This window comes from Geotrypetes seraphini, chromosome 14 (genome assembly GCF_902459505.1).
Source record: "Geotrypetes seraphini chromosome 14, aGeoSer1.1, whole genome shotgun sequence".
In the NCBI taxonomy this organism is placed as follows: domain Eukaryota; kingdom Metazoa; phylum Chordata; class Amphibia; order Gymnophiona; family Dermophiidae; genus Geotrypetes; species Geotrypetes seraphini.
In genome coordinates this window covers 72,569,534-72,593,687 of record NC_047097.1, presented here as the reverse complement: position 1 = coordinate 72,593,687, position 24,154 = coordinate 72,569,534, and the positions used below count along the sequence as shown (strand labels likewise).

At 42.6% G+C, this 24,154-nt stretch overlaps 1 protein-coding gene across 3 annotated transcripts; it reads left to right on the top strand.

The window, feature by feature from the left end:
• Positions 1 to 554: 554 nt before the first annotated feature.
• LOC117348565 (uncharacterized protein HI_0077-like) lies at positions 555 to 24,009 on the top strand. Of its 3 annotated transcripts, none has more exons than XM_033920831.1 (12): positions 555 to 750; positions 7,277 to 7,365; positions 7,653 to 7,771; positions 8,114 to 8,216; positions 10,220 to 10,320; positions 14,932 to 15,081; positions 17,366 to 17,533; positions 17,615 to 17,684; positions 20,433 to 20,511; positions 20,662 to 20,815; positions 22,612 to 22,716; positions 23,701 to 24,009. In XM_033920831.1, exons 1-12 carry the CDS (start codon positions 644 to 646, stop codon positions 23,749 to 23,751), a joined length of 1,296 nt encoding a protein of 431 aa, XP_033776722.1. In that variant the 5' UTR covers positions 555 to 643; the 3' UTR covers positions 23,752 to 24,009. The 3 variants fall into 3 exon arrangements, with proteins under 3 accessions (XP_033776722.1, XP_033776724.1, XP_033776723.1); XM_033920833.1 differs by lacking the exon at positions 555 to 750 and adding an exon at positions 1,131 to 1,381; XM_033920832.1 differs by lacking the exon at positions 555 to 750 and adding an exon at positions 1,131 to 1,385.
• Positions 24,010 to 24,154: the final 145 nt, after the last annotated feature.

Sequence of the window (24,154 nt, the reverse complement as noted above, 5' to 3'; positions counted from 1 at the left end):
AGTATAGAAAATTGAATAGTGTGAAAAGTTTCAGCCTCTGATAACCAAAGCAGGTATTGTGACATCATAATGCCTCATTCCACCAATAAGAGCCAACCTCATCAGTGATGTCACAACGGCTTGATTGTCCTATACTTGGCTCACTGTCACTACATTTTGATTTCTAGAGTGGTGCAGTGGAGAGAATAACATGGGGACAAATTTTTCCCGTCCCTAAAGGAACTCAATTTCCCTGTCCCATTCCTGTAACTGCACAAGCCTCAAACACATACAATTTAAAAGCGTTTGAGGCTTGTGCTGATGAGGACGGAGCTTAGGCATTGGTGGACTGAGGCATTATGACATCACAGTCTGAGCTCTAGAATGTTGCTGCTTAGGATCTGAAAGGGTTTGAGGCTCGGGCAGATGAGGGCGGAGCTTGCAGGGATGGGGCGGGAAAGCGAGTTCCCGCGGGGACGGGGAAAATTGTCCCCGCCATTCTCTACTATTGCGCAGGTGTTATCCAAGTCTAGTTCTTCAAACACATCGCTCGCTACTCAGAAGCCCGGATGCCGACGCTTCCGGTGTTGGGCGGAAGTGACGCAAGCGCGGCAGCGTGCCTCCAGGGGCGCTGCGGCTCGTTGCTAGGAGGCGTTGGCGAGCGATGGAGGGCTTCGGGCGGGACTTGGTGGGCGCCCTGCGGGAGGTGGTGAGCGCCAGTCACTGGCAGTGTGTGGGCGCCAAGGAGACCTTTCGCTCGGGATGTACCAAGTAAGAGCCGCACTGGGGGCGGGGCAGCGCCTAAAGGGGCGGAGCATAGGGCTGGTGGGCGCAAGCGTTGTCTAACCCAGGGGGAGGCAATTCCGGTGCTGGAGAGCCGGAGCCAGGTCAGGTTTTCAGGATCTCTACCATGAATATGCATGAGATAGATTTGCATCTCAAGGAGGCAGTGCATGCAAATCCATCTCATACATATTCATGGTGGAGATCCTGAAAACCTGACCTGGCTCCGGCTCTCCAGCACCGGAATTGCCTCCCCCTGCTTTAACCCAGTGTCTCGCAAACTTTGCAAAGCCACTGCACACTAGATGTAGCTCAAGACACCCAGAAGTGCGTGGACGTGATGATGACATCCACGCATGCGTGAAAGCCGTGAGGCGCCGGGGGGAGGGTGCTGGAAGGCAAGAAGCGCTGGCGCTGGCCGACTGCCTACCGCAAGAGACCCATCCTGTAGGCAGCTGGCACCGGCACCGTTTCAACATTACTAGGGGTTCTGAACCCAATGGAAATGATGTCTCCCTGGGCCTAGTCAAGGAGTTTGTTTGCACCCAGACAACTAGCTGCTATGGCTCTAACCACAAGGCCCCTCCCTCCCTCAGATGAAAAAGAAATAGGATAGCAGGCAGGTAAAGGTGATATGGCCTAGCCCAGGGGTCTCAAAGTCCCTCCTTGAGGGCTGCAATCCAGTCGGGTTTTCAGGATTTCCTCAATGAATATGCATGAGATTTATGTGCATGCATTGCTTTCAATGCATATTCATTGGGGAAATCCTGAAAACCCGACTGGTATTCAGCTCTTGTGGACCGGAGTTCCCTACCCCTGCTCTAGAATAAGCTCTGTTATTGTCTACTTCAGGGGTAGGGAACTCCAGTCCTCAAGAGCTGTATTCCAGTCAGGTTTTCAGGATGCATGAGATCTATTTGCATGCACTGCTTTCAATGCATATTCATTGGGGAAATCCTGAAAACCCGACTGGATTCCGGCCCTCGAGGAGGGACTTTGACACCCCTGCTCTAGAATAAGCTCTGTTATTGTCTACTCCAGGGGTAGGGAACTCCGGTCCTCGAGAGCTGTATTCCATTCGGGTTTTCAGGATTTCCCCAATGAATATGCATGAGATCTATTTGCATGCACTGCTTTCAATGCATATTCATTGGGGAAATCCTGAACACCTGACTGGAATACGGCTCTAAAGGACCGGAGTTCCCTACCCCTGGTCTACTCTAACCTATTTGTTGTCATGACTAGTTTATTTTCAAACGATTGTGAATATCTACTTGTAACCCGTTCTGAGCTTCTGGGAGAACGGGATAGAAATCGAAATAAATAAATGTAAGAGACAGTCCCTGCTCAATAGAGCTTACAATCTAATTAAAACAAACAGGATAAATAGGGAATAATAAAACAGACATGGCTAAGGGATAGGAGTTAAAATCAGCCTCAAAAAAGTGGTCTTTCAGCCTAGATTTGAACACTGCCAGAGATGGAGCTTGACGTATTGACTCAGGCAGTCTGTTCCATGCATACAAGGGACGGAATCAGCAGTTGGTAGTAGAGAAGGGTACAGTTAGGAAAAACACCCAATGAACAGAGTTCCCAGGGAGAGAAAAGAGAAAATCAATAAGAGGAGTTTAACTGTATGATGAGAGGGGTGATGTGGACATGGCGACACTGGCGAAATATAAGTCGTGCAGCAGAATTTTAACAGATTGAAGGAGCGAGAGATAGTTTAGTGGAAGACGGGTATTTGCTACTACTCCTATGAATCATTTCTATAGTGCTACTGGATTCCCAATTCATTTTCTTATTTACATTTTAGGAAATCTTTGAAAAGGTACTTATTTGCTAAATTTTTCTAATAATTTATATATTAGGTATTGTGGTATACATTACAGATAAATTTGTTGTGTTATGTACATGGCACTATACACACGGAGAAGCATAATCAAAAGAAACGTCTAAGTCTGATTTGGACGTAGGGCACTAGTTGCCCAAAGTTGGCAGTGGCAAAATGTCCATTCTCGAAAAGTACATCCAAAATAAATTTTTAAAAAAAATTGTTTATCTATACGTCCAGGCGTTTGATCGTCCACACCTCCACTATGTTTATCTTTATACCACAGTCTGATACGTCCAGAACAAGACCTTTTGGACGTGGGAGGGGCCAGCATTGTGATGGACTGGCCACTGCTGTGAACTTCACAAAAAGGGTGCCACATAAACAACTCCCCAGAACTCCCTTATAGGTCATGGTGAGCTCCCCAAAACCTACGATACGCACCGGTCTTCAACCCCAATAGCCCTTGTGGCTGCAGGTGGCACTATATGGCAATAGAGGAAGGTTTTGGTGGGCTATGGTTCACTAACCCGCCCTCCAGGCTACTTTAGCCATCTCTGTGCAGGTCTACTAGGCTTTCCTATGGCAGGTGCTGATATTCTGGAGGCAAGTATGTACGTTTTTATTCCTATTTTTATGGCAGGGGGAGGGGGGTGGCAGTGATCACTGGGGGAGTGTGGGGGGTCTGTACTTTGGATACCTTCTGGGCACTTAGACCTGTTTTTAGATTGCCTAAGTCACAACATATAAGTTCCGTCAAACTTTCAATTATCGTTGCAGGACAATTAGGTTTTTTTGGCCCACATCTTGCCCACCTCCCGCCCTAACCACGCCTCCTAAGATGCCTCTCTATACATCTAAAATCCGTTTCGATTATTGGCACTTGGACAACCTGCGTTTTAGACGGGTTTTTAGATATATATTTTTGTTTCGATTATAAACCTCTTACTGCCCAGGAAGAAAAATCATGTTACATATATTTAATTTCCTGCTTATGGAATGCCAGAGTGTGGGTCACCCTGATTCCCAGAGGGGTGAAGTATCCCCTAATTGGGAATCTTATGGGCCGCTTTTCCAAACTGAGAGCGTAGCCTGATTCTGAACAGATAAGTAAATTACGGATCTAATCTAATCTTTGATTTTTTTTATACCAATTCATCCCGACTCGGTTAGCAAAATATTACTCCGGCTTGAGTCCAGGGTTTTGAACAAGGGACTGACTGCTCTCTGGGGAAGATAGTATTAGAAATGGTAGTTAGAGAGGGTGTTAAAAGCATTGTGGGTATGGGGGGGGGGGATACAAGTTTAATAGTTGATGGAGCTGCTCACTAAGGAGGCCTGGAGAGGAACTTGTCTATTAAGTTCTTGCTGGATCTGCTCTGGTTTTGTTTTCTGTGGTAACCTCTGTTTTCTATTAATGGGTGTTTGATGTCATGATGATAACTTTACTTAACATGAAAGAAAAATCACAGCAAATGAATACTGTTTGCATTATCCTTTTGACTGTATCCAATGAAGACATTTTGAAAAAGCTAAAACTATTAAGCATGGTTGTTAAAAGAATAACTGCAAGAGCCTTCCTTTTAGCCATTGTTTTCATTGCTATACAAATCCTGCTGATGGTTCATTTAAAAGTAAATCATAAACAGTATTAAAGGAGGAAAAAAGGCCTCAAGCTTCTGTCATTAGCCAAAAAAAACCTTGGCACAACAAGGATAGAGAATCTCTCGGAGTGATCATTTTAATGTTAATGAGTTTGTGAGACTGCTAGAAAACTCAGAAAAGACCTTTGTAGGCCATTTTGATAATTTGTTGCTTAAATACATGCACTCTAAGCCGGCTGGAAGCGATTTAGCGAGCACCTTAATGGCAGATTTGAGTTTTCAGATCTGCCCCTAAGTGACTTGCCCAGTGTCACAAGGAGCAGTGTGGGATTTGAACCCACAACCTCAGGGTGCTGAGGCTATAGCTCTAACCACTAAACCATGAACCCCTAAAGTGTGTTCCATGCGAGCTACCTATTAAAGTTTTTGCCATCCTGAATACCTTAGTCATCTCTGCTCGTTTTTGGCTAAATGGATTTAAAAACTTGAGCGATGAAGAAGAAAGAACAGAAGAACAAAACACCCATCTACCTTGCCATTCTTATTAAACTCCCTCCTCCAAATGCATAGCTCTTATAATTCCCTTCTATCCCAGTAGCCAAACCACCGGGGAGACAGCAGTCTCTCAAACTGACCACAGCTGAAAGCCTTAGCAACAGACCCATTCCCGCTGACTGCAAAGCCCAGCCTGGCCATAGGGCACCAAAACATCCCACAAATACTCATTAAAAGCTTGAAACACCAAACAATAGATTTTAAATCATATACAGAAAACAATTGGTAGCCAGTGCAAAGATCAAAATCCCAGAGTCATCAAATCCTATGGAGGAGTGGCCTAGTGGTTACAGCAGTTGCCTCAGTACCCTGAGGTTGTGAGTTCAATTCCCACTCTGACACTTCATTGCCTCAGGTACAAAAATAAAATGGGTAAATCGCTTTGATTGTAACCACCAACAGAAAAAGCAGTATATCAAGTCCCTTCCCCTTTACCCTATCTAGTCTGCCTAACCGTCCCTTCCTCTCCCTTATCCAACATAATTGTCCCAAGCTTTCTCCATCACCTCCAGCGGGAGGCTCTTCCATGCATTCACTATCCCATTTCGTGCTGCATAACCCCGTGAGGGTAATCAGCAACTGTAACTTATTTGCATACCCGAAGATTTTAGGCTGTAAATTTAGGTCTTTCTTAGACAGGATGCTCGCATTTCAAGCAAGGAAACAACAGTCCTGGTTGGGTAACTACATTAGTGGCGCCTTCCGAAAAGAAATTAAGATAGTACTATTTGATAAATTTAGCTCTTAATTCGAGGTTTTATTCTTAACATAATAATTTTACTGTATTAACAGAAATATTTTTATTGTCTTTTTAGTTAATATGCTGTATTTTTACCATTAATATGTTGTATTTCTCTGATTGTCCAGTTTTTCTCTTTTGTGTAAACCGCCTAGAATTCTTTTGATTGAGGCGGTAGAGAAAAAGAAATAAAGTTATGTTATGTTATGTATGGTACCCTTTCCTTGAAAAAGCATTTTCTGTAATTACTTTGGATTCTATCCCTTGCCGCCTCATTCCAGATTTTCCTTTCAGTTAAAAGAGACTTCTAATAAAAAAGACTTTATGCCACCTATGTGTTTAAATGTCTCCCCCTCCCACCTTTCTTCCAAAGTATCTTTGTCCCCATATGCCTTATGATGTCCTCTGGACTGACTCCATCCTGTTTATATCTTTTTGCAGGTGTGGTCTCAAGAATTGTACAATCCTTTCCTTTTCCTACTGCCCTTACCTCTCCCTATGCACCCTAGCATCCTTCTAGCTTTCGCCGTTGCCTTTTCGGCCTGTTTGCTATCACACCCAAGTTCTGCTCCTCTTTCTTGTCCTAAACTCTACTGTTCCCTTGGGTTTTTGCAGTCCAAATACATGACCTTGCATTTTTTAGTATTAAATTTTAGGTGCCAAATTTCAGACCATTTTTCAAGTTTTGCTAGGACCTTCTCATGTTTTCCACAGCATCAGCAGGGTCTGCTCTATTGCAGATTTTAGTATCATCCGCAAAGAGGCAAATTTTTCCAGATAACCCTTCACATGTTAAAAAAAAAAAAACCAGGCCCAAGGACTGAACTTTGTGTGATCTCCATTGACCGCGTCTGTCATGTTGGGGCCCATCCCAAAGTGACTCAGTTTCTTTATTAGACACCTATGTTGTACCCTATTAAAGGCTTTGCTAAAATCCAAATACACCACATCTAGCGCACTTCCTCGATCCAGTTCTCTGGTTACCCGGTCAAGGAAATTAATCAGATTTGTCTAACGAGATCCGCTCTAGTGAAACCATGTTGTCTCAGGTCCTGTTGATTCCAGAAACGTCACTATTCTCTATTTTAAAAGTGTTTCCCCAGAAGTCAGACTTACCAGCTCTTCCTTGCTTCCACTGAGTCAGCTGCAATATACTGGAAACCCATGGTAGAGAGCATTACAGTAATCCAAAAAGGATAAAACTGTAGATTATAAAAGCCAAAGAAAATCTATAGCAGGATGATAATACTGTACTGTAATCACTGCAGGTCTTGATGTCAACTGGAAGTTCAAACACTCCTAAAGCACATATTGCACCAAATCAGTCTCACCCGTGACAAGTCACTCTTTCACATATTCAGAGCCATCTGCAAAGCTACAGAATTCATGAAACCTCAAGTGCCTTTGACTGCAGGATACCAGAAGCACCCTGGCACAGAGCCCCCAGCTCAGCAGTTACTGCAATGATCTGACTAGGTATATTGGGAGAATGTGGAGAAAGGCTCAATGACTCATGATCCCAGCCCTCCCAGTTCAACGGAGCTGTGAGTCCAGACGAGGAGGAGAGTGTGTGGTGTAGTGGATAAAGCTACAGCCTCCGCATCCTGAGGTTGCTCCTTGTAACCCTGGGCAAGTCACTTAATCCCCCCCATTAGAAAGATTGTGAGCCCACTGGGACAGACAGGGAAACATGCTTGAGTACCATTCTGAGCTCCCTGGGGAGAATGGCATAGATAAATCAACCAGGTTTGCAAATCTGAGTGTTCTTTCTCTTTGCTGCAGACTGTATTCCGAGGATGGGGAAGACATAGTTCTGATTCGGCCAGAAGGGGATAGATTCTATGCAATGGATTCTACCTGTCCTCATGAAGGTACACCAGATAGGAAAACAGAAAGTGCAAACATATTTGAAAACATGTTCACCTATATTTTGTGTGACCTTCCAAAAGGGTAGAAACACAGAGGCCAACAGATCTCTTGTGGTGTGTGCGCCTGGAGACCAAGAATCCAGTTTGTCAGATAGCAATAAATCTCTTTGTCTGTAAGGCAATTTAGGTACATTGAGTTCCTCCAATATTAGTGGCTTCTCTGTCTTTAAAACTAAGCAGATGCTGACATTTCTGGGAGCTTTCAGTGGCTGTTTTCTCTGTGTGAGTAGGAGGGCCCCTTGAGCTGGGTGAAATCGAAGACCTGGGCAATGGAAACCTGGTCCTAAGCTGTCCTTGGCATGACTTTGACTTCAGTTTGAAAGACGGATCGTCTTCATCTGGTTTACAGGTAAGAGTGAGCAGAGAGTCGTGTGTCTTGCTAGACCCAAGTGATGTTTGTCCACATCAAAGTTTCCACGGACTGTGACGTCCTTTTCAAGAACCTGGGAGGACATCAGAGTCCAGTCTCTTGGGGTCTCATTTTAAATTCATGTCTGCTTTGTTGTATTTGTTGGGTTCTGCTTCTTTCGTATTAATAAAAACAGATTTCACATTAAAACTGTTGGGTAAATTCAGGAGAGATCTGAAGGGCTCAGACCCTAAAAATGTAGATGCATCAGTTGAATAGTTGGATTGTTCATTAAAGACTCTCTGTGGTATTTACGTTCGCTTTTAATTGTTGGCCCAACAGAACCAAGTGTATGAAGTTCGGGTGTTTGATGGCAAAGTCTATGTCCAGACTCCGAGTGCTCTGTCTCTCGTCCCCTTGAAGACATCCAAACTCCATCAGTCTGGTAAAGAGGAATTCATTCGATCATTTAAGGATCGGCTCCTCTTTTTTGGGAGCCAGGGACATTGATTTTCACTTTATTTTAAAGAACATAAGAATTGAAGGTCCATCAAGCCCAATATCCTGTTTCTAACAGTGGCCAAGTACTTAGCAAGATCCCAAATAGTAAAACAGATTTTATGCTGATGATTTCCCCCAGACATCTCAATAATGGCCTACGGACTTCTCTTTTAGGAAATTATCCAAACCTTTTTTAAACCCGGCAAAGCTAACTGATCTCACCAGGTTCTCTGGCAATGAATTCCAGAGCTTAATAACACTTTGGGCTCCTTTTACTAAGCCGCGCTAAACTGCAGGACGCGGTAGTTTTTGGCCAGCGCGTGATGAAAAGTCGCACGCGTTAACCCCACTAGCACAGCTTAGTAAAAGGAGCCCTTTGTGTGAAGAAAGATCTTCTCCAGTTTGTTGTACAAATACTACTTAGTAGCTTCATTGCATGCCCACTAGTCTTAGTATTTTTGGAAAGAGTAAACAAACGGTTCACATCTACCCTTTCCACTCCACTCAGTATTTTATAGACCTCTGTCATATCACCCCTGAGCCGTCTCCTCCCCATCCCTTTTAGCATTTTTGTCACTCTTCTCTGTACCTTTTCTAATTCCGCGACCAGAATTGCACACAGTATTCGAGGTGTGGCCGTACCATAGAGCGATACAAGGGCATTATAACATTTTCATCTTTCTTTTCCATTCCTTTCCTGATAATTCCAAACATTCTGTTTACTTTCTTAGCCACTGCTGCACATTGAGCTGAGGGTTTCAATGATGACACCTAACACAGAACCCAGCATCACATAGCTATAGTTTGGGTTTCTCTTTCCCACATACATCACTTTGTACTTGCTCACATTAAATGTCATCTGCCATTTTGACTCCCAGTCTCACAAGGTCCTCTTGTGATTTAACATCTTTTTGTCATCAGCAGGTTTGCATAATTTCCTAAAAGAGAAGTCCGTAGGCCTTTATTGAGATGGCTCAGGGAAATCCACTGCTTATTCCTAAGATAAGCAGTATAAAATCTGTTTTACTATTTCGGATCTTGCTAGGTACTTGGGACTGGTTTGGCCACTGTTAGAAACAGGATATTGGGCTTGATGGACCTTCGGTCTGTTCCAGTATGGCAAATCCTATGTTCTTACTGAAGACCCTGGAAAGAAAATTAAGAAAAGACAGAAGAAAGCAGAAACTGGTAGCTGTGATAAACATGAATAAAGTGGCCAGACAACAAAGGTAGAGAAAAAGAATTTTATTTTTCATTTCATGAACAGAAAATGCACTTTTACAGGAAATTTACACTGCATCCAACATATGGCTTAATTTTTGTCTACATTTATTTGTTTGTGGTTTCTTTTTTTCCTTACCTAGTGATTATGTTTAATGATTTACAAGATAGCTGATGCAAAGAGAGCATGAGCAGTCTTTATAGAGTGGCTTACCATGACATGCGAGTCAATCTTTTTCCCCTTTTTTGGAGGGGGGAAAGGATGCCTCGGTTTATATTCAAATCGTTTTATATTTGAGTATATATGGTAAGTACAGAGTCCACAATCATTCAGCGCAATCAATTTTGGAAGGAGGGAACATAGTGGAGGTCATCTCCTTCACTCCCCAATCTCCTCCTATATAAACGCTGCCCAGAACAAACACTTTTACAAAACCTGTTCATGCCCGGCAGCAGCTGTAAATCCTGATATCGATCATGCCGATATACATGCAATCCTATCTGAATGGGAGTAACATGTATTTTTGGTCCCACCCAATCCATTGCCATAGACATTTATTGCAGAATACATGTGTAAATCCTGGCTTTCTAAGTTGAGTTTTCACCATTTATTTGATTTACACATCTAAATGCCAATATCACACATAGAGCTTCTACATGTTGTTTGAGGACATTGTCCGCTATCAAGCCAAGAGAAATGCTTTGACTAGTTGACATTTTTTGTAGTTACAGATTCGTCTTCAGAAAACACACCGACTTTCAGTTTGGAAAGCACTCTCTGCAGCTGGGCAGCTAAGATTCTTTGTACTCCGGATCCCGAAGAGAAAGTAAGATCCTCTCAGTGGTTCATAATATGTGGGAAACATCAGATAAAGGGTGTGATGTCTAAGGGCGCTACAGGAATAGTCAAGGGAAGAAAGAGAAGTGGAATGACCCCAGGAGCACCAGAATGTTTTGTATTCCCAGGGATTAAAGCAGAAGCTGCAAGGAGACTTCAGCAGTTGGAGCCCAAGCACAGGACTGGGTAGAGCTTTGGATTCTTGCCCAGAAATAGCTAAGAAGAAAAAAAAATTAAATTGAATCAGGTTGGGCAGACTGGATGGACCATTCGGGTCTTTATCTACCGTCATCTACTATGTTACTATGTAGAGAAGGCCCCGATTCACAAAACGGCCCACCGCTTGTTTTTCACCTCGATTGCCCATTTTACGATCCGGTCATGCAAATTTGTAAAACTCCATTCAAAATAGCCATTTGCTTGGCTATTTTGCATCGGGTTTTATGATCTAAAACCCAACTACTGTAGTCCTGTCTGCCAGTTTTTTGACAAGTCTGCCTGGGTTTTTTTTCTCTGGTACAGATATTTTGCATGTATTACACACGCAAAATATCTGTCCCACAAAAAAAATGAAAAAAATCCCCCACCACTCGCAAAGGCCCTCCCCCAATGACAATCGCACTCCCCCCAACAGGTGGCCACCCACAAATGGCAGGAGGGGTGCCCATTCCCTCCTCCCCCCCGCAGTTGGCCTCCTGTCCCCGTCCCTTTAAGTTGGGTGCAGGAGGGGTGCCCCGTCAAACCCTCTTGCTCCTCTGGCCTGCTCCCACTGCAATGCGGGCCTTAGGCTCCTCTCTGATGCATCATGCGGGAGGGACCCAACCCGACTTGATGGCGGGGGGCCCGACAGCAGGAGAGAGTGGGCATATTAGTTCTGCGGCGGCAGGGGGAGGATGATGGCAGAAGAGAGTTGCCATCTCTCCTGCCATTTTTAGGGGTTCTGAGAGGGAGGGAGGGGGGTGCTTTGATGGGGGGGGAAACTTAAAAAAATTTTTTTTTTTAAATTGGTTAGATATTTTGCGTGTTTAACACACACAAAATATCTGCCATTAAAAAAATATACATATTTTTTAAACTGGGTGAAGCCCTGACAGCAGTGACAGGTGGCTGCTTCTCCTGTCACTGCTGTCAGGGCTCTGCACCGACTCAATCACTCACTGCAAACTTGATAGTGAATCAATCGCTGTTTTAAAATTGGCCAACAGCGATTGAGTCGCTATCTTTCGTGAATCTGGGCCTAAGGGTTCACATTTAGAAACTGAGGGAGGAGGAGCATGGATAATGTGACCCTTGGTCCCGTTTTTAGATCACCTGTCCCGCTGTCCCCACGCACAGCTTTGGGATGCCAAAGTGTCCCATTTTCAGAAAGAGAGCAACCCACTGAAAATTACTAGCTGTCCTGTTTTGAGGAAAAAATAAATGGTCACGTTAAGGGAGGCAAGCCCCAGGCAACCCTGGAAATTTCTGTACAAGGATCTCCTACATTGTGATGGGTAAAGCAGCCCAGAGAACTAAGGCTTCAATGAGACGTTTGCCTGAGACAGCAGGGAGCAACAAGAGTCATTTTGTAAGGGGATGCCTAGTCTAATCATGTTTCGGTCTGTTTTATAACGTGGCAGAAATTTATTTATTTACTTTTCTAAACCATTCTCCCAGGGGAGTTCAGAATGGTTTACATGAATTTATTTGGATACTCAAGCATTTCTCTGTCTGTCCCAGTGGGCTCGTAATCTGTCTGATGTACCTGGGGCAATGGGGGATCAAGTGACTTATCCAGGGTCACAAGGAGCAGTGTGGGTTTGAACCTACAACTTCAGGGTGCTGAGGCTGTAGCTTTAACCACTGCGCCACACTCTTCTCTACACTGCAGGTGTGTAGTTCACACCTAATCTGAAGCAGGTAAATATATGCATAGATTACCATATTTTATAGGCTCTGCTCAAACCCCATCCCGTATATGTCTACTGGCAAAGTCCACATGAACATTTCAGTGTGTGCATTTATAATAGTTGGTATTTCATAAGAGGCCATTTACACAGCATGAGCTGGATTCAGTAGATGGTGCTCCAAATTTGTTGCTGGAAAAAAGTGGTATTTTATAATGGGCACCCTTTATAGAATAAAGAGTAGTGCCAGGACGTGTGCGAGAAGTTACACCAAGTGAAACCAGGTGTAAATCCTGCTGTGCATTTTAAGTGAGTGGCCACACTCCTTTGCAGATCCGCACGGAAACACTTAGGTGCTATTCTCTAAATGAGCACATGTGTTTTCATGGAGATCTGCCCCATTTTGGTACCTTGCATCTATTTTTCTACACTGAAAATGTGTAGAAGTAGCCACTATTGTTCAGCACCATATATAGAATTCCCCCATATGTGACCATCTTCTGATAAGATGCTAAGGCAACTTCTCAACCTTGTCCCCTTGGTTACCATCATAAGCCGTGTCATCACAACCACTCAATTTGTGGTTGCCTTTAAAATCTAAGCCTAAATTATGATGTTTATAGAACTGACTATAAAATCAGATTTCCCCCATTTCACTTTTTAATGATTTACCTTGCTTCAGTGCAGGGTATACATACATAGTCTTAAAACATAATCAAACAAACCAACCTTAAAATTCATACCTAAAAAATACTAAGATAGCTTTGCATAGAAACAGAGCTTAAAAAACATAGATAAAAGTTAATGGCATATCATAGACACAGATTAATAACATAACTGTGGATCAGAAACAGTTCATCAGGTTTACCAAAAAATAACTGTGTTTTAAATAATTTTCTGAACGGTAAAATAGCAGCTGAGATCAATCCAATGCCATTCATGCACAGGGAGCCGGATCCTGGATCCACCGTGGAAGGAAAGAGCCAGTCATTGTGCAACAGAGACACCTAGTGGCCAGATTGCCAACTGGATCCAGATTTACTCTTTGCATTCCCTAAGAAAAGCAAGACTGAAAGTCCCAGCATGCACTGAGGTAAACCCAGGACTGGATCAACCCTGTCCTGCAAATCTGGATCCAGTTGCCGCATTATCCATGGTTCTGGAAGGTCCTTAGTGTGTGGCACTTTGGCAAAGATGGGACTAAAGTTAGTTGGAAGAGATGTGAAATAGAGAACAAATCCCTGGGTCATGGAGCTCGAAGCACCCCCCCCTCAGCAAATAACAATTTTCCATAACCTATGACAGTGGTCTCTAACGGTTGTCATGCAAAGGGGCACAGTGTGAATATGAGAAAACTCTTGAGGGCCACCAAAAGATTCTGAGCTTTTACACACTACAAATTTTGTCAACCTGCTGAGCATTAAAAATGAATACTAATATTGATTCTACAAAACTTCATGGATATATTTTCAAAACTCACTTTATTTTGGATTGTCAACAGTAGCAAATTCCATAAAGGAGACTGTTTGCAGTTACTATATCAAGTGATTACTAAACATGAAATAATGATTCTACAACACAAATAAGATCAATTTAAAGTCGCTGAACTGTGGCTTGTCAGCTGTAGCAAATATCGTTGGGAAACCTATGTCTGCATATTGTTTACCAGCAGAGCAGACTTAGACTATTTGCAGTTAGTCTGTTCTTTAGTTTTGACCTTAAAAATTCTGTTCACACAAATAAGTGGAGCCATGCAAGTAAAACTGAACCCTGCCCTTTGACCTATCCTGCACACATATGATCCTATGGTGACCGACATCAATCTTTTTTAAGACATTTAGGCCCAGGACGGTGCTGCCTAATTCCGGAAATGACTTTAGGTGTCGCTGTAGATGCAGTTCATGTGAGACATGGGCACCAGAAATGTGGGCCTTGAAAAGCCTGGCCTATGTTTGAGGTAGCCGCAATTCCACAAAGTGGGTGAGATTGAAATGAACACATTTACGGGATTTGAAGCCAGCTGTTTGAGGGTCCAATGGAGGACTTAATGCGTTGGAGAGCACTGCCCTATAATTTCCTTAATTTGGCTTCTTCCTGTGACTCGATAAGTCTTTTGGGCCCACTCTTATGTTCTTACCTTATGGTTCAGAAATGCTAACCTGTAGACAGGGAATTTGCCCTCACTCTTGCCTTTTTTTCTCCATTTTCCTTTTGTTTCATATGTTTATTTATTTATTCATTCTATTTTCTAAACCGTTCTCCCAGGGAGCTCAGAATGGTTTACATGAATTTGTTCAGGTACTCAAGCATTTTTTCCTGTCTGTCCCGGTGGGCTCACAATCTGTCTAATGGACCTGGGGTAATGGGGGGATTAAGTGACTTGCCCAGGGTCACGAGAAGCAGTGTGGGTTTGAACCCACAACCTCAGGGTGCTGAGGCTGTAGCTTTAACCATTGTGCCACACCCTTCCACTTGTTTGTTGGGTTTTATTAACGTTATAATTTTCCCTTCCCCATTTTTTAAAATTGTACACTGCAAGATTTTACCTTTGGTTTATATTTGCGGTCTATTAAAATAAACTGAAGTCAATTAAATATAAATTGTGATATATGGCAGAATTCCAGTATCCATCACAATCGGCGCATGTTATGATGTCATATGCCAGTATAAGCAGATTAGCTTTTAATGTATGCTGTCAATCTTTTGTTGTCAAGGCAACACTGACGCATCGAGCGCAAGAGTTATGGAATTCTGGAAAGATCACAGAAGTTGGACAGAGCGAACCTCCAGCCCAGCCCAGCAGGAAAGCAGATCTTACTGTAGTAGACCCTGGGAGAATCAAGAGAGGAAAAGGGGGCACTCTGGTGAGACTGCCAGCACACAGAGGGTAAAGCTGGAAAGAAATAAACCAGATGAGGGGATGAGTTCTGTTTCTCTTGAAGTTTTATGCATCACAGCCGCAACAAGCCAACGAAATCTGGAAATGTTTCCAGCCTAATCACAAGCAAAGTCTTTGCTTTCTATTACATTTTGTTCTGCATGTGAAAAACTCCAGTACAAGCTGTTCTCACAGAATGTGTTCCACATGACCAGAATAATGTGGCTTTCAGTGAAGCAGAATTCAGTTAGGGAGTTCAAGAATTTAGCTTAAAAACCTTAGCTTGAATCTCAAACCCCAAAACGGTTCACTCCAGACCTCAACGTTTCATCACCCCTAGGGATTTAGACGTGAAATTGTCAAAAACTATATTGCTGATAATGTGTTAACATTTTTATAAATTGAAAAGCATAGCTAAATTGATTTCTGTAAGATAAAATCTTTAAACACTTGGCTGAATCATTTTTTACACCAGAGCTGTCCCCTAAAAAATAAACATTTTTTTTAGCAATAAGAATCGAAACCAACCGCAATAAACTTCAGCTGACCCATTTTACCCAATCACAAAGTCATCCTGTTAAATCAACAACATCCATAACCCAGACGGAGCAACTGCATTCAATCTAAATATCCAATTCTAATCTTCAAAATTTTCATCCTTCAACCTTGATCTATTACTTTTCATCTGAGATCAGTCACCTTATCATGCCTTGCTAACCAGTGCTGGACAAGGGAAACATGTAAATATTAGCTGTAGTAATCCCAAATTTATGCTCATTAAGTCTCAGACAAATCAGACGGCTACTCCATCCCACATATATTAACTTACACAGACATGTGATGGGATTCACTGCATTTCTACTAGCTGAAATCACAATATTTGTTTGTGGATCTTTGAAAGTCGTCTCTTCTAGGGTGAATTGGCACCACTGGCATCTGCGTAAAAGCTTGAACTTCTAATTTTGATGAGCCATTCATTCCCCAGTGGTTTTACCTCTCCTGTATGAGATCATGGAGAACTCTAAAAATGGGGTATAACTGTAAGATGTGCTGTGAGACCTCGTTATTACTACAAACTCCTCAGCCATCTCGGAAAAAGAAGAACATAAACAAAGGTGTCGTCATTTGATTTGAAAGTCTCGAAGCAGCAAATCACGTCAAGCATATCTAGCCCTCAGAAAGGCTTGGCAGACTGTTTTCTATTTCATGGTTATCTGAAAAAAGATATCTTAATAATTTTGCTTGATTCTTAAATTCGTTCACGGTTGAACACAGTCTTCTAAGTCACACAAATTGACTAATCTAAAGGTTACATTGAAGCATATAAGGATGAAGATGATTTCTCTCCACCTGTTTTTGATATGAGCTAGTTAGCAATCTTCCTGAGGGCCAGATGCACCTAACAGGATCGGTAAGACCATGTTGGTCAGGTCCGCTGTGCTCTGATTTTTGTCCGATTCTAAAAGAGCTAATGATGCACTAAAAATTTTGCATGCAAATAATTTGCGCAGAGGTTCGTCATAATCCCCAACTCTCTCGTCCGATTGAGCCAGCAGGGGAAGCTTCAAAACAGCCTCCTGCCACTCAGCTGTTTGGGGCAGCAAACCTTTTTTTCTTTTTTTGTTAGGCATAGATGCTTCCCCATTTAAAAAAAGAAAAAAGCCCCACGCTGCTAAAGGCCCTCCCCAACATCTCCCCAATGAACCGGCACTGGAGACCAATCCCTCCGTGCCAGTGAAAATTGTCAGAAGGGATGCACCGAGGAGGGAAGGCCTTGAAGCTGGAGGGGATGTTCAGGGGAGCATCTCTCCTGCCATGGGGTGGTGGTGGTGGGTTTCTGGTGCTGGTGCCAGTTCGAGGGGGAAGTCGGGGAGTTCAGTAAGTGGCACCAGGAAAAATTCACCCTCAGTGCTATTCTCAAAAGGGTGCTCTGGGCTGAGAACTTAGAACAATGGAAACCTAGCACACAGCCCCGAAAGCGTATAACTCTGCGTGTAATCCTTTGGAACGCCCCGTCCATAGCCCCACCCCCTACGAGGGGAATCGCATGCACCCAGATCCACTCAAAATTCAAAATTAGAGCCAATTAACATCAGTAGTCGGTTGTTAATGACTTAGTAAAGTATTTGCACTTGGATCTCGGAACCACACCTACATTTGGGCACCATTTATCGAATATAGGGGAGAACGAGATAGTAACTTAGAATCTGTCCTATTCCCCCGAGATTTTACCTGTAATTGAATACAGCTTTTCTACCCTTGAATGACAGGCCAGCAGGATAGCGCTGTTGCACTCTCTCGCAAATATCGAGCAGTGGGCCATAGACCTCTCCTGGGACATCATCGGACGCTTTACAACATTTAGGCTGCCAAATGGAGACCGCCTCCCTCGAGAATTTTATACTGACTTTGTCAAGGTGGCTGGGGATGAGGCAAAGGTTAGTATTCCTTGAACATTATGCATGACAGGTTAATAACACTCTCCAGACTCAACACAACATTCTCGCTTTCTCCCCTAGCATTACATGCTACTACAGAAAAGATTAGTAGAACTTGGCTGTTTTTTCGGAGCTCTTCCTGTTCACAACGGTAAGCACTATATGATTTTATTCTGTTACTGTCTGGGTTTGACCTTATAAAAATCCCCCGCTTGTACATGATGCCAAATGATGTGTGACTGTTATCATGAGACTTGGCATCTCAGAGACCTGGTGGTCGGAGGACAATCAATGTGATACTGTGTTTGTTATCAGGGTTCAAATTATATCGCAATGATAGAATAGATCAAATTGGAGACGGAGTTGCGCTATATGTTAAAGAGGGAATCGAGTCAAACAAAATAAACATTCTTCATAATAGACAGCAGCGTGGAATCCTTATTGATAGAAATTCCAAGTGTGAAGAGAAGGAGTCTACTGGTGGGACTGTACTACCGCCTGCCAGGACAGAACGATCAGATGAATGAAGAAATGTTTACAGAAATGAGGAAAGATGGCAAAAGCTTAATAATGGGTGGTTTCAATTTCCGCAGCATTGACTGGATAAATATTACATCAGGGAGTGCTAGGGAGGACTAGCAAAATTCCTAGACTGTTTCTTGGAACAGATGGTCCAGGAACTGACAAGAGGGGGAGCTATTTTAGATTTTGGTTCTTAGTGGAATGCAGGGCAAAGTATAAGAGGTACTGATTGGATATGCATTACATCAGGGAGCGCTTGGGAGGTAAAATTCCCAAACATAATAAGGGGGAACTATTTAATATCTTGTCCTTAAGTATAAATTAAGGGCATAGTACAAGAGGTAACAATGTTGGGTCTTCTGGGAAACAGTGATCATAACATGATCACATCTGAGCTAATATCTGGAGTAAAGTCACTAAAGAAATCTACTGTAGCCGCATTTAATTTTTGAAAGGGTGACTATGATAAAATGAGGAAAATGGTTAAAAAGAAGCTAAAAGGATTGACCACAAAGGTTAGGACTTTAAATCAGACATGAAAATACCATCTTGGAAGCCCAGACCAGATGTCACATATTAACAAAGATGGAAAGAAGAGCAAATGACAGCCAGCATGGTTAAAAGGTGAAGTGAAAGGCTGTTTAGCACCAAAAGAACATCCTTCAAAGAATGGAAAAAGGATCCGAATGAAGAAAATAAGAAGTAACAAAGGCATTGGCAAGTTAGATGCAAAGCATTAATAAAGAAGGCTAAAAAAAGAATATGAAGATAAACACCACAGAGGGAAAAACTAACAGTAACAACTTTTTCAGGTACATGAGAAGCAGAAAGCCTGTGAGAGAATCTGTGGGCACACAGGAAGAACAAGGCCATAACGGAGAGACTGAATGAATTCTTTGCTTCAGTGTTTATGGAACAAGATGTAGGAGATCTGCCTGTACCAGAAATGGTTTTCAAGGGTGATGATGCAGAGGAACTGAAAGAGATCTCGGTGAAACTGGAAGACATAACTGAGCCAAATCAACAAGTTAAAGAGTGATAAATCACCTGGACCCCAGGGTATTGAAAGAACTGAAATACATGGGGGAAGCCACTATTTGCCCTGGAATCAGTAGCATGCAATGTTGCTACGCTGAGATTCTACTTGGAATCTTCTCCTAAGATTCTGGGCTAGATGGACCATTGGTCTATCCCAGGATGGCTCTTCTTATGTTCTTATGAGATGATGAACTTAAGCTCTTCTGCTGTCAGTTAAGATTGGGTAATTCATTTGAAGAACAAGGTGAGGGAAGTAGCATGGCAACACTGTGTTTGCTACACTCACCTCCTGCCAGCCTTAATACAGGTGTAATAAGAATTTATCCGAGTTCCCCTACCCTGGTTTGGGGCCACTTCTGTGAGATCAAAAATTACTGTCAACAAGGACTAAAACTGTTCAACAATTTCAGAATTTCTCCTGAAACCTGGCCTGAGTAGAAGGGTGGAAGGACAAAAAGCAACGCGCAGTTCCCATGAAAATGTAGATCAGAGAAAAACCAAGTGGGAAGGATGAGATGTCTCCAAATAAAGTCTTTTATTGAGAGCAGAAACACAGATCTATAATTCACGACTCAACGCTGCAAGCGTTTCCATACGGCAAACCGTATCGGTCACTGTACGGAAGGCTGGCCTGCAGGAAATTGGAGAACTGTCATGCGAGTCCGTTTTGAAAAAGCATAAACTTCACAGGGGCTCCATAAAGAAAAAGCTTTGCCAGCGTTTCAGCTTATGGCACCAACAAACGCTGTCAAAGTGTGGCAAGAAGGAAGAGAAGCCCTTGATGGGCCACTTGGCACTTGCAAGGTATGAAGACTTTTACAAAGCACTGCCCTTTAAGTACTGATGGTTTCTTTGTGCATTTTAGCTTTTAACAATGGCACTATAGTTTTTACAAAAACCTGTTAAAAATATTCACTAGTACTGACAGGAGCATTATTTTAAGGTATAATGTAGTGGATTCAGTGGGGCTGCTGGGTCCGTCTGTGTGCTTATAAAGCAGGGGTGGGGAACTCCAGTCGGGTTTTCAGGATTTCCCCAATGAATATACATGAGATCTATTTGCATGCACTGCTTTCAATGCATATTCATTGGGGAAATCCTGAAAACCCGACTGGAATGGGGCTCTCGAGGACCGGAGTTCCCTACCCCTGTTTTAAAGGAACTATCCTGCTATAACACAAACAGAAGAGATCATTTTTAGAAAGGTGGTGTATTAAAAGCCAGATTGTATCCTAATGTCTCTTAGTGTCCTTTTGCTGCGAAGTTATTCTGTAGCCCGAGGGTGCGGAAAAGTGTTGAACACTTGCGAGGGTTATTCAAGCTGTCTGTCTTTTGTCAGGTTTGTGGCAGTCTGCAGCCGATACTTCCCATGACCTGCTTGCCCGCTTAGCCATTGTGCATATGGTTCATGAAGCCAGGTAAACGTGACCTGAGTTCCTCATTATTGAAGGAGTAAATATAACATTGCCTCAGTTATGTTGTAATGACAGTGGTGGCTTTTTGCTCCTTGCTAGGACCACTTTACTTTTGTGAAAACACTTTGTTGCTGCTGTTCTGTTTCCTTGTAGAGGGTTAGACATTCACCCCCAGACTCTGAATCGATTTGCAACACAGGGAGATGAGGCTTCTGTCAAACTTCTGGAAATTATTTACACAGATGAAATAACCCACGTGGCTGCTGGCCTGAAATGGTTCACCTATATCTGCAGCAAGGAAAATCGGGTACAGCATTTTTATCCCACAATACGAAACTCCCTCATCCTTTATTTATCTTGAATAGATTGCAAGATCGGTCTCGTAGGTGTTTGCCCGTCCCAGAGCTGGAAGGAATCATATCACTGTATGGCAATCCTGGCAGCTGTCTTTCCTCACTCCCTGAGCTCCGTCATAGCATTTCTCCAGTGTGTCCCATTAGATAAGAGACTTAAAGATGGTCTACAACACCGTGAGCTGAGAAGGTGCCAGTTTAAGAAACAGTTAAAAACTCAGCATTTTAGTGATCTATTAGTAGGTGTTTGAAGAAAAGAATCTCTTTAATCATGTTTGCTGTTGTAATCTTACGATTTATTAGGTGACAATTTTAGAGAAGAAATTGTTTAATTATGTAGATTTTAGATTTAAACTATTTTATTGATAATGGTTGAAAACATACAATACAGAATTTGGTCAACTGAACAATAGAAAAGCAAACAAGAAACAAAGTATTAACACACCAAATGACAAACTATCATCATCAATTTTACAAAATAAAGAATGCTACTGATACACAGCCATCCCTAATCACAGCTGTACCAGGGCCCTGGAGATCAATATCACAAGAACCCCCACCCTCCCTTCCCCGCTGAACTTCCCAAGGCAGAAAACAAACAGAAGAAAGGGGGAAAACCCCCCAAACCGTCCCACGGTGGGGGAAGGACCAGATGACCAGCAAAACTGGCTTTCCCAACATATCCATTAAGATCTCAAAGTTTCAGAGTATACATAAGGTCCCCATACTTGAAGGAAAAATTTTGTTTGTCAAAAGGAACCTTGCAGTTGACTCCTCTCAAGGATCATGTAATATCATGTAAGCGATTCCACCACACCTAATAAGACGTCCACTCTCCCAGGCTAATTTTTTTAGTCAGTAGACCAGCCTTCCTATTGAAAAGCCTCTTATATATGTTTTAATTGATGTAAATGGTTTAGTTTTTTTTGTAAACGGTATAAAAAAAATTTTAAATAAAGAAATCTCAAGGGTTATACATGATCAGGATTCTCAAACCGGTGCCGATTTTCTAGGCATTGCCCATACCTCTGGCACCTAGAAGATTGATGCTGGAATCATACCTACGAGGACGCTTTAGGCTGCTGAATGCCAAAGTAGGCATGGGAAACACCAAAAGTGGCATTAGGCAGCCTAAAGCGTCTGCATAGGCATAATTCTCGCAAAGATAGGTGCCCAGAAAACCCTGGCCTATATTTCCAGCACCAGCACAATTCCAAAACCAGTGCTGGTGTGTGATTGACATGCGATCAGTGGCCACTGATAATTGGCGCTGGTTTGAGAATCCGGGCCAGAGTGTATTGTGTATCCCTTTGTGTGAAGTCGCTATGTACAAAGCGAAGTTTGTGTGTGCGCAAGACAGCTCTAGAACAGGCAAAATTTAGCTGACCAAAAGCATAGGAGTTGATCTAAAGTCACGATAACATTTCTATTAGTCTAGCTCCCACAAAGAAACAGGCCATATTAGATCATTCGTCTGTCCCTACCTGTCCTCTATCCAGTTTAGAGTAGAGCAGCTGGGCTCACAGTTTTCACATGTTCTCAACACCCAGTGCTTAAAATCCTTGGTTGCTTATTCATTTATATGCCAGTAGATGTAATTTCAGGGAGGTGAAAGCTCTTTGAGGCAGTTGGAAAGCTGCCTTGCTTTAGTAGTCATAACCATATGCCAGTGTCTGTAGAAACGGAGGAGTCCTGTGTTGGGCTCTGTTTTCTTCCCTCGTCTGAAGTAATTCTCCATCCTTGTCATTAGGACTGTCTGTCTACATTCCATGAGCTGGTGCCCATATACTTCAGGGGTTACCTGAAGCCTCCTTTCAATGCTGCCGGCAGACAAAGTGCAGGGATGACAGAGGAGGTAGGTGGTGTTGCTTACAGTGTTACTGATAATTTACTGGAGTACATACTGGTGTCCTTTCATGATGATTCTTGGAAGGCAGATCCAGAAATGCACATCCAGCCCAGACATGGCTGCATGTCCACCTGGCTTGCTTTGGGATCCTTTGTAGATTAAAGACACTTGACAGATGCAACTGATTGGCAGAGAAGCATGAAGCCCAGTAGCATCTCTGGCTCACATTAGGATATATTCATTAGCTATGAAGCAGGTAAAACGTATTAGTTCAAATAATCTATTTTAGGGATATTCACTGCTGGGCATTTCATTCCAGTTAAATAAAGTGACACGATTGCCCTGATAACTCAGAGGTGAACAAGCTGTTAAGAGTTATATTCCCATCAACTCTTCACTTGCACTGGCCAGATGAAGGGAGTGTTGTCTCTCTAGTGCTTCTCCCCAATGGACTGACTTCACACACTTACAGCTTGTGTTTTGATCTTTTTTTTCCTGTTTGCACAAACTGAAGAGAGGTAAATGAAAGCCAAGGTCAGCAAGTACTGGTTGTGAGGTTCATACCGCATTGCTAGGCACTAGGTTTCATACAAAATAAGACCTTTATAAGAATTGCAACCAGATGTGTGATTCATCCAGATGTTGTAATGTTCTAAGTACCAGGGTCTTCCTTCACAGAAACTATTCTGTGCAGTAACAGACAGATGTTGGCTTTCTGCTTACTTGCATGGAAATAAAGGTGACTGAGCAAAAGTATCATAGCAGGGGATATCTTTTAATTTGGGATTACTTTAATACATTTCTTGACTAGCTTCTGGGGCAGATAAGGAAAAGATGAGGTTGTCTGACGGGGGAAAGCTTACTGAATGTACCCAGTCGAAAAGCATGAGATCTTTGATAGATTTTATTATTCCTTGATTGGCTCCTAAACTAATAAGTGGAAAAGCATTGCCTGACTGGCTTATAATCAGACTGTTTTTGCCGTTCCAGTGGTACCTTCCTTTGGTGAAGCCAGAATCTGAAGAACTCAGGACTCCATGATCTAATGAGCTTTCTAAGTGATGGGCTTGGACACTCAGCTGTGATGGTTCAGGCAGTTTCTAAGGCAGCAGGAGTCTTCCCAGATCCGGTTTTATTTTTGCAGGAATTCTAACTCAGACAATCTGATTGCACTTTGTCTAGGTTCATTATTTCTCAACTTGATGCTCATTGGGAAATTTATTTATTTACCTGTTTACTTATTATTTTGCAAATTAAACCACACTATCATTCAATACAAATCACAACATACCTCTTTAAGCTTCAGTCTTTTCGTTTATAGCATTGTTGAAGTTCAAAGATTTCATATTTTGGAGAATCAATTCAGTACTATAACAACATTCACACCTCTACACACATATATAAAGAACACAAACTTTTAATATACATATTTTCTCCTTATATT

Bases quoted from the DNA above. Each gene is read 5' to 3' on its own strand.
- LOC117348565 (XM_033920831.1), top strand. From the start codon at position 644: ATGGAGGGCTTCGGGCGGGACTTGGTGGGCGCCCTGCGGGAGGTGGTG. The intron at 8,217-10,219 runs GTAAAGAGGAAT...CATTTTTTGTAG, and splicing joins ATCCAAACTCCATCAGTCTG to TTACAGATTCGTCTTCAGAA. The intron at 15,082-17,365 runs GTGAGACTGCCA...CTTGAATGACAG, and splicing joins GAGGAAAAGGGGGCACTCTG to GCCAGCAGGATAGCGCTGTT.